The 10,948-nt window shown below is 47.7% G+C and overlaps 1 protein-coding gene across 1 annotated transcript; it reads left to right on the top strand.

Moving 5' to 3' along the window:
• The first annotated feature begins 1,838 nt into the window (after positions 1-1,838).
• Positions 1,839-3,167, top strand: LOC112343818 (pentatricopeptide repeat-containing protein At4g02750-like). The gene has a single exon (XM_024667855.1). The coding sequence runs from the start codon at positions 1,839-1,841 to the stop codon at positions 3,165-3,167; it is 1,329 nt and encodes a 442-aa protein (XP_024523623.1).
• The last annotated feature ends 7,781 nt before the right edge of the window (positions 3,168-10,948 follow it).

A 10,948-nucleotide genomic window follows, 5' to 3' on the forward strand; every position in this document is an offset into this window, starting at 1 on the left:
AGCAAGAATTGTGCGTAATCCCTGATTTGTGGAAGAAATGCAGGAGGAAAAATGGTTGGAGCCAAGAACAAATTGCAACAGATTGGAAACCAGAGAAGAAAGTGCACGCCACCGAGAGAATGGCCAACACTGCCACCTTCTTCATGTCTCTTGGTGCTTGTTTGAATGTAGGTGGTAATTTATATTCTTATTATATTCATAAAAAATTAAAATATTTATAAGGTGAAACGAAAATACTATAAATATTTAGGGAATATACCTTAATCTAGCCGTTTAAATTTTTTCACTCAAATCAGTGTTTAATACTATATCTTAAATAGAACAACCGTCTAAAGTTAACTAAAATCTCTCAAAGGAAAACAAATTGTACTATTTGACTTTTTTGTAATACAAGACTCCTATCCACTTGCCTATATTTACATCTTCTTTTCCACTTGTATTTTTTGGATTACAAAATGTTAAAACCATAAAATAATTATATTTGTTTAAGCTGCCACTTAGAGGTCATTAATGTTTGATATAGCCATAGAGATAACTCACTATCATTTAAAGAACTTTTTTTGATTCTTGGACTACAAATCTTTGAATTTTTGTTTTGTTCCCATTAAATTGCAAAAGTTATTGGAAGCAATCTAAAAAAATATGATATTCAAACAGGGTATTATTCCTAGAATAATCTAACCACACTAGTTGCATAATTGTTTTAACTTATTTGTAGATTGTAAGTAATAAAAAAATGATTTACATAAAATTTAAAATATATAAAAAAAGAATCAATTATACTCTATTTTTTAATCAGTTAAGAATTTTGGGATATTTGGGATTAAATATTCTCATGTTTGAATAATAATGGGTTAGATAACTTCCTAGAAATTTAAACTATATTGGTTGGTTAGGAGAATCATATTATATGTTTAATTAACATCTAGTAAAAGAGTGGCATTCTCAGGAGAGTGCTATTTAAAAAAATAATTAAATATAAAAGGAAAAAGTTTATAAATAAAAATGCACATCTTTTTCCAATTAGTTAAAGATTTCGAGATATTATAGTGAAATATAGAAAGAAAGAGCATATGAATAAAACATAATTGATTAAGGGTATTAGGATATTGAGTGTTAGGATAACCACCTTTACCACTAACTTTGATATTTTAAAATATTCTACCATTTAATAATTAAATTTGTTTTGTATTTAAACACTATTTTGGTATATTCTGGTTTATTCTACGATTGATCAATTAGGTTAATAAATAATACTAAACAGTGTTACAAACTAATTATTCTTCTCATATAAAGTTTTTATTATTATCATTAAATATTCTTTAATCTAGGCACGTTCTTACAACAATCTTGAGTCCAATATTTTGGGTTGGACTATGAAGAGGAACTCTAACATTCATTTTATTCAATCCTGCAAAAGCCTTTATGAAGCAAGAGAGATTTACTTGAATCTTCAAAGGAATCATCCACTTGCTGATGATTCCTTCCTCAGCAACAAGCTCATTGAGATGTTTGGCAAATATGGAAGCCCACAAGAGGCACGCCAAATCTTTGATACCATCAAACACAAAGATTCCTTTTCGTGGGCTTTCATGTTTCAAGCTTATGCCCAAAACTCCCATCTTAAACATGCAAAAGAGATCTTCGACAAAATGCCGCAAAAGGATGTCTTTGCATGGACATCCATGCTCTTGGCATATGCCCGAACTGGGCATGTTCTCAATGCCCAAAAAACATTTGATGAGATGCCGCAACACAGCCTTCTCTCATGGAACGCAATCCTGTGAGTCCACGCACATGGCTGGGATCTAAAAAATGCCCAGAGGATTATCTCCGGGATGCCCGAGTATGATCTCGTGTCTTGGAATTCCATTCCTGCGGCATATGCCTGGAACGGGCATGTAGAGGGATCGAAACGTGTTTTCTATTCAATGGAGGCTCGTGACCTTGTGTCATGGACGACAATCTTGGTTGCCTTGTCGCAGGGCGGAGATTTGCACGGAGCAAAGCTTTTGTTTGATGTAATGCCGCAGCACGATCTCGTCGCCTGGACCGCGATGCTTAGCGCGTACGCACTGAACGAGGATGTCGATTCGGCACAAAGGATTTTCCGCGAGATGCCTGAGATAGATCTCGTTTCGTGCAACACCGTGATGCGATGCTGCCGTGATGCTAGACAATCAAATCTTATATTTGACTCCATGCCGCAGAGAGCTCTCTCGTCGTGGACAACAATGCTCGCTGTTCTTGCCAAGAACAGCCCCGGGGAGGAAACCAAGAGCTTTTTCTATCAAATGCCGGAGCTTGATCTTACTTCCTGTACGATAATGCTGCTCTCACAACCCTCAGACTTGGAGCCTGTGAAGGCCACCTTTGATCAAAAGCCGCAGCGAGACCTGTGCTCTTGGAACTCTGTTCTGTCGGTGTATGCCCAATCAGGGCATTGTGACTTTGCTCTTAGACTCTTTAACAAGATGCCCGAAATGGATATGGTTTCGTGGAACACAATGTTAAATGCGTTTGTTCTAACTAGCAAACTACGTGAAGCTGCTTTACTCTTTCATAGCATGCTAGAACGCAACCTTGTGACCTGGGATGCTTTGATATCTGCATTTTCCCGAGAAGGCCATATTGTATACGCAAGGAAACTTTTTGATACAGCCCCTGACAGAGACCAAATCTTGTGGAGCTCCATGATAGCTTCATATGCACAAGTAAGCACCACTGCCAGCAAGGCCTTTCATCTCTTCAACGAAATGCAGGCCGTCGATTCCCCAAACACATCGTGCTTCGCATCCATCCTGGCCGCAAACAGCCACAAAGGCAGCTTTCAAGCGGGAAAGAGCTTCTTCGCTTCCATGGTTGTGGATCACGCCATTGAGCCCACAAGGCAGCACTACAGTTGCATGGTAGATCTCTTGAGCCGAGCCGGCCACCTTCACGACGCCAAAGATCTAATCTTAAGCATGCCGTTCGTTCCCAGTGCTCTCGAGTGGACGTGCCTTCTCGGAGCATGCAAGAGCCACGAGGATTATAACAGTCTTAGACTGGGAGACGATGTAGTGAGATCTGTAATGAACGTAACCGACGCAACTCCCAAGACACCCTATGCTTTACTAGCAAACGTCTACACAAGCTCCCAAACAAAAAATCCACACTATATGTAAAATCTAAGGACTTACTCTCTCCTGTACACATGAAGTCATTTTAATCACCTCCGCCACCGCCACCTCCTCCGCCACAGCCCCCACCGCCACAGCCTCCGCCACCACCACAGCCTCCTCCACCGTGGCCTCCACCGTGGTCACCACCAGAGCCTCCACTGTGGTGGTGGCCACCGCTAAACATTGCTCCCACGAAATCGGATCGCCTTCTTGGCTTTCGCCTTTTTGGAGATGGAAAGAAACTGAAACACATTTTGGATTGATTGCTTGCAAGGGGGCATAATCTTCTGCTTGTATACAAGGCTAGAAGGCAATGTGAGACTTTGACTCAGAGGAAGCCACGAAGAAAGCAATGATAGCGCGTGGACCTGGAGAAGTTTATGCAATCAGTGCCACGTCGTGACACTTCATCAGAGTGTTCAAGAAACGCAAGACGTAACACTACAAACGTGCATTTGTCTATCCAATCTTTGAAGAATACGTGCATAAAATCTCGTCAAATTGCGCGTGAAGGAAGTTGCTTTGCTTGCTCCATATGGGGCCAATCAGATGTTCTCCTGCCTACTATATAAGCGCAAGCCTCCTCGCATCAATCATACCTTTATCTTGCGCAATCCAAGATGTGTTTCGGTTTCTCTCAATCCTCTAACAGGCGAAAGCAGAGGCGAAGGCGCCCGTCTGCAGCAACGGGTGTTGAGAGTGGCCCTGTGCCACGTGGTTAGTCCACGTGGAGAGACACGAGTCTTCATTGGTTCACCATGTCACACATATGTACATTTTTCATTCCATATATGCTATGACGGATCTTGAGCACCATCACACGGTTTCACCTTTCGTTAGATGGTATCGGAGCAATGCCTGGGAGAGCGCAAAGAATACGAAACCGTAGAATCAGGGCGACACTCGCTAGGGTGAATCGGAGCCTCCGTCTACGTAGACAGAGGCGTGCCCTAATCCAAACGCTCCAGGCCTTGCAAGAGGCACTGGACGACTAAGAACCTGGACCTAGACTTGAACGAGTGGTGGGATTGGGTGTCGGCACCCATGGCAGCCACTGTTCCTACAAATCCGCCTCCAAATCCACCACCTATTTCCCCTCCCATCACAAATCCGACTGTGCCTACAGCGGATATCATTTCAGTGGACGCAAATCCACCAAAATTTGATGGGAGGAACTGGCGCTTCTGGAAGACAAAATTCGAATCCTATATGGATGAACGAGGCCTCTGGGACATCACCACAGGAACTGAGACACTTCCAGATACAGCTACAGTGGATGAAACTGCGAAGTATCGCAAGAAGGACCTGAGAGCTTTGGGCAAATTCCATGCAGCGCTGGAGGGGCGAGAATTCCATTGCATTGGACGGTGCAAGAGTGCAAAGGAAGCGTGGGAGGCCATGAAGCAGACTTACCAGATCCCTTCAACATCCCATCGCATATTTTTACGGAAGCAGCTTCATGCATTGGTGATGGCTGAAGGGGATGATCTCAAGGATCATCTTGCTGGTGTGAGAACCATCTTAGATGATCTTAAGGATGTAGGTGCAAACATAGAGGATGAAGAAGAAGCAGAGCTGGTGCTCGTCACACTTCCTCCATCCTTTGATCCTCTCATACGTAGCCTCACTACCACTGGAACTCCTCTAACCCTGAATGGCGTGATCAGTAGCCTCCAGGACGATGATCTGAGACGAAGAGCAACAACAGGATCAGAGGCCGTTGCATTCTACTCTTCTCTCAGGAAAGAAACAGTGAACAAAGGGAAACAAGGAGCCTCTTCATCCAAGAAGCCCAAGTGTTCTCATTGCAACAAGAAAGGCCATGACGAAGCTCAATGCTGGGTGAAAAATCCATCTCTCAAGCCTGTAAGGAACAATGCAAAGAAAAAGGTGGTACACGCCTTCATCTTGTCACGAGCTATGGCTGTGGCAGCACTGTCTGCAGAGTGCATCTACCTGGATTCTGCTGCCACAGACCATATGTTCAACAGTGATAAGTACTTTGAAGCCTATGTTCCTACAGCCACAGAGGAGTATGTCATCGTTGGCAATGCCCAGCAGCTTGCTGTGAAAGGAATTGGAACCATCAAGTTCACTTTACCACAAGGAATAGTCGTAAAGATCCACGAGGTTCTTTATATTCCTGGTTTATGTGCTAATTTGTTCTCTGTGGGACAATTTGCTGAGGATGGGTATCAGTTCGCCATTACACCTCGCCAATTCCAGCTGATCTCGACCACAGGAGCCATCCTCACAGCGTCCCGGCCTGGACGGCGTGACCTCTACCGCCTTACCATGCTGCCAGATCTTGCTGGACGGAGTCTGGGCCTACACGCACAAAAGACAACGACCAGTCACTCACTGGAGCTTTGGCACGCACGCCTGGGGCATCCTAGTGCTGATAGAATCAAGCAGCTCGCACGCGAGCAGATGGTTGAAGGTCTAGATCTGGACCCAAGAGCCGTTCTTCCATTTTGCCAGGGCTGTCAGCTCGGAAAATCTACTCGCCAACCTTTCCCCAAGACTGGAGCATCTCGAGCTACAGAGCTCATGGAACTTGTACACACTGATGTGTGTGGCCCGATGGCCACCACAGCAGTGGGAGGTATCCAATACTTTATCAGTTTCATTGATGACTACAGTCGTCGCACTATGATCTACCCTATGGCTCGCAAATCCCAATCGTTACACTACTTCCAGACTTTCAAGGATATGGGAGAAAAACAAACTGGGAAAAAGCTCAAGCGATTGAGAAGTGATGGTGGAGGCGAATTCACTTCCAATGCTTTCAACCAGCTGTGTGAGCAAGGAGGGATTGTGCGAGAACTTACAACGCGAGAGACTCCACAACAGAATGGCGTAGCTGAGCGCAAGAATCGCACACTAGTGGAGAGTGCTCGGGCAATGCTACTTTCCAGTGGTTTGCCTCGCAGCTTCTGGTGTTACGCTGTCTTGACGGCGAACTATCTCCAGAACCGGCTCCCCACCTCTGCCCTTGCTGACATCACTCCTGAAGAAGCATGGAGTGGCAAGAAACCTACAGTTACGCATCTGAGAATATTCGGGTGTGAAGCGTGGGCACACATCCCTGATGGAATGCGCAAGAAATTGGACCCCAAGAGCCAGAAGGCTGTGTTTGTGGGCTACAGCCTCGATCACAAAGCCTATCGTCTCTGGAATCCAATCACGAAGCAGGAGATCCTGAGCAGAGATGTGGTTTTCAACGAGAATTCGTTTCTTCCTTCTAGTCAAGGTTCTACTTCCAGACCTACCTTGACCGAAGAAAATGACGTTGAAGCGGAACAAGATCAGTTGACTGTCGGCACGATCACTGTGCCGCTTCAAACAGTCCCTATGCAACAATCTATGCCCGCTTCTACTCCAACACCACCAACCCTGCCGCCTCCTCCAGATCCTCTACGCAGATCGAACCGCACAAGGCGGCCTACTGAGCGTCTCATCGAGACAATGGTCTCCTCTCGTGCAGCTGGGACTCCTACTGTTCCGAGGACCTATGGAGAAGCCATGGCCTCACAGGAAGCGTCTTACTGGCGTGTAGCAATGGAAGCCGAGATTGCTTCACAGCAAAAGAACGAGACACATGTTCTTGTTCCAACTGTGCCTTCCAATCGCCAGATTATCAAGAGCATGAGGGTGTATGCTCTGAAGCTTAATCCTGATGGCTCGGTTCGCTACAAGGCGCGATTGGTGGCGAAAGGATGCTCGCAAGTTCCTGGACTTGACTACAACGACACCTTTGCTCCAGTGGTTAAGCATTCTACTCTTCGTTCCTTGATTAATTTTGCTGCGGTGGGAGACTTTGATCTGGAACAGATGGATGTGACCACGGCGTTTCTTTATGGCGCGCTTGAAGAAGAAATCTATATGGCACAGCCAGAAGGATTTCTAGCCGCTGGAAAAGAGGATCATCTCTGGCTTCTCAAGAAAGCTGTCTACGGCTTGAAACAAGCACCCAGATCTTGGTACAAATGCTTTGACGATTTTATACTAAGTGTGGGCTTTTCCCGTAGCGAGGCAGACCCCAATCTTTATATTCGGGTGGAGGGTGAATCATTTGTGATCATCGCTCTTTATGTTGATGATACTCTTGTCATCCATAATCATCACTTAATGTTTCTCCAGGTTAAGCGAGATCTTTGCAGCCAATTTGAGATGAAAACTCTTGGCTCAGCTTCCTACTTTCTTGGCATGGAACTTGTGCATGAACGCTCTCAACGCACTATCTATCTTCACCAAGCCAAGTATATAGAAGAGATGCTGGCCAGGTTTTCTATGACGAGCTCTAATCCAGTGGCGACACCAATGGAACTAGGCTGCCACCTTTCACGAGCCATGTCTCCTGAGACAGAGGACGACAAGAGAGCCATGGACTCCATCCCTTACAGACAAGCTGTTGGCAGTCTCATGTATCCAGCTGTTTGTACGCGCCCAGATATTTCTTTTGCCATCAGCAAAGTTAGCCAATTCCTGGCTAATCCTGGATCTCAACATTGGGCAGCGGTGAAACGCATCTTCAGGTACCTTCGAGGTACTACTTACCTTGGATTGTGCTACCAGGGAAAAGAGCTTACCCTCACGGGCTACTGTGATGCTGATTTTGGGGGAGACTGTGACACACGCAAGTCCACCTCTGGCTATTCGTTTTCCCTGGGCAGTGCGGCAGTCTCGTGGTGCAGCAGGAAGCAAAGTACAGTGGCAACCTCTAGTACTGAAGCAGAATATTTGGCAGCCTCACAAGCTACCAAAGAAGGTGTGTGGTTACGCTCACTACTTTCTAACCTTGGTGTGAGTGTGAAGACTCCCACTCGCCTCTTCTGTGACAATCAAAGCTGCATTGCGTTAGCGGCCAATCCTCGCTTTCATTCACGCACCAAACACTTTGGGATTCATCATCATTTTGTTCGTGAGAAAGTGGAAGATGGCACAATTGAGCTGATCTACTGCGACACGACCACTCAGGTTGCAGATATCTTCACAAAAGCACTACCCCGAGATCGATTTCAAGTCCATCGCGAAGGGCTGGGACTTTCTCCACTGATGAGCATCACTCGTGATGGCCACAGTGCCAGTGGGAGTGTTGAGAGTGGCCCTGTGCCACGTGGTTAGTCCACGTGGAGAGACACGAGTCTTCATTGGTTCACCATGTCACACATATGTACATTTTTCATTCCATATATGCTATGACGGATCTTGAGCACCATCACACGGTTTCACCTTTCGTTAGAACGGGCGCCTTCGTGAGTGGTGGCGGAGCTTGTGCTGGCACTGGCGGCAGAGGCTGTGGTGGCGGTGGCGGCGGCGGCGGTGGTGGTGGCTGCGGAGGAGGTGGCGGCGGTGGAGGCTGCTAAATACTCTGTATGAGAAATAGCCATGCATATGAATGTTTGTAAATATGCATAATCTCAAACTTCCTCAAATAATACGTACAATTTGTTTGTATTTTTTTACAGCCAAGGATTGATGCAACGTGTATGTACATTTCTCCAAGTCCCTTAGGGACTGATACAAAAAGCAAGAATCCCTTAGTGCTGTTCACTCAACTACGCTGTCCTGCAATTCTCCACCTAATAGTGATCGCTGCCCTCCAATCGTGGCTGCAGTGGTCGTCGCCTCCGCAGTGCATCCAGTGCCAGATCGCCACGTCGAGCCTCCTTTGTTACCGTGTCCGAAGGTCTCCATTTCCACTTGACCTCCCCCTCGTGTTCAGTACCGTAGCACAGAGTCCATAGTCGTCGCCAAGCTGTGAGTGCCTCCCTGTTTTTCCCATGCTCCTGGAGCAGCGTATCCCTCAAGCGGATAGCAGCTAGTGTGAGCCTCCACCAGTTCGCCATGATCGCTGAAATCCGAGCGCACTGCCCTTCAAAGTGGTTGTGGTTCCGAGCCTCCCAGAGTGCCTGTACCCCGGAAGCCCGCCATACCTCCCATCTCACCCGTCCAAGGGCCTCCCACACTGTAGTCCCAACTTCGGCGCCTACCGCGTCCCATCTAACTCGGGTGCCCCATCCTGAGCGTCCCCAACACCCGATCTTCCGCCAAGCTGCTCCTGTGCTTGGTCTCCTTGCCTCTAGAAACCATTGGGTGACATCCCCTTCTCGAATTTCGAACTCCTGCTTGTCCCCTAGTTCCCTCGTCGCTTTTGCTACCTGCCGCCACGTCTCCTTGGCCACGTCACAATCCCAGAGGAGGTGTGTGACTGTCTCCAGTTCCCTGCATTCCAGACACTTGCGAGCATTCTCCGCTTGAAATCGCTGGCCTACTAGCAGCCCATTCGTCGCCACGAGCCAAGAGGTTACCTTTGATTTTTCCTGGATCGGTAGTTTCCAGAACGCCACGGTATTGTCAATCACCTGGTCCGCCTCCACTCCTAGCGCGATCCACTTTTGCCACAGTCGTGGGATTTCTTCTCTCTCAAATTCCCTGTTCACCATCAAACCGTTCCGCGCATCCTTGACCTCGTAAGTGAAGAAGCTGTTCGCCCCGCGTCTCCACGCTGCTGGGTCCCAGTCCAGGTCTTCTATTAACTCTTTCCTCCACCATATTAGCCGTCCCTCTCCTTCTAGCCAGCATGGTGACTCTACCACTTCTGTCCGAGTTGCTGTCTGTCTTAGAACCCGGATTCGTCCTTTCACTTCATCGTCCGTGACCTGCGGCATCTGTTGGGGATTCCCCACCTCGAGGAGTGTGTCGCCTCTCACTACACGAAAAGGCCTACCGAGGTTCTGGTCTGGGTCTGTCACAAACCACACCTCAATCTCCCCCTCATTCCACGCTGGGGTTGGCATCGTGAATGCCCGAGTCCATTTCCCAAGTGGTACTTGCTCGCCGTCCGACGTTTCCTCCCTTTGAATTGCCACAAAGTCCCCAGCGTGTAGTCTTCTTGCTGGCCATTTATCCACTGTCCGTGCCTCTATCACAGCCCGCAGTAGCTTCAGTAGATCCCACTTCACGTCCCGCCACTTCCCTGGCCCGAAAACTTGGAAGCGCCGGGACGATTTCTGTGGATCCGGATCTACCACTCCAACTAGTTGTTTGACTGTCCTGAAGCCTCCTTGGTGTACCCGCCTCCATATGGTGTAGTGGTTCTCTCGACCTAGTGTCCTGTCTCCTGCCTTGAACAACTCATTGAAAAATAGCGGCTGGTTCAGCCAGTCCTCTGCCCTGTTTGGGATGACCTGCGTCACTGGAAATGACTTCCAGAGCCGATGGAGACCCTGGACCAACTGGCCTCCCCCTACCACCTGTGTTTGGCCCTCCGCAAACATCCAGCGGGGGTCCTCATCCCACACTCTTGCGAATCCGTGCTTCGGCCTAATGGCTAGCATGCTCTGCCTGAACAAGAGCTTCCAAACTTGGGCCCCCGGTTGAAGGCCCATTAATATGACTTTGTACCTCAGCGCCTTGCTCATGTCACTTGGGTCGATTATCCCCAAGCCGCCTAGAACTCGTGGTCTCGCCGTCGACTGCCATGCCACCTTGGCCATCGTCCGGCCACTGACCAGCGCTCCCTTCCACACATACATGCGCACCATGGACCTTATGTGCTTGAGTGTTGTCTCTAGAACCGGCCATACTGAGAGGTGGTACCACGTACTCGGCAACACAATGCTTTTCGCCACCACCACCCTTGCCGGCAGTCCCAGTTTCCGTGGCGCCCATTTCTGAATCGCAGTTCTGGTCCTCCGCAGCAGCGCTGAGTCCTGTGTAGAAGCTTTGAACAGCCAAGGATTGAGCTGGCCACGATCTTAGCACTGTTTTGGAACTAG

Source organism: Selaginella moellendorffii, unplaced genomic scaffold (assembly GCF_000143415.4).
Source record: "Selaginella moellendorffii unplaced genomic scaffold, v1.0 SELMOscaffold_218, whole genome shotgun sequence".
In the NCBI taxonomy this organism is placed as follows: Eukaryota; Viridiplantae; Streptophyta; class Lycopodiopsida; order Selaginellales; family Selaginellaceae; genus Selaginella; species Selaginella moellendorffii.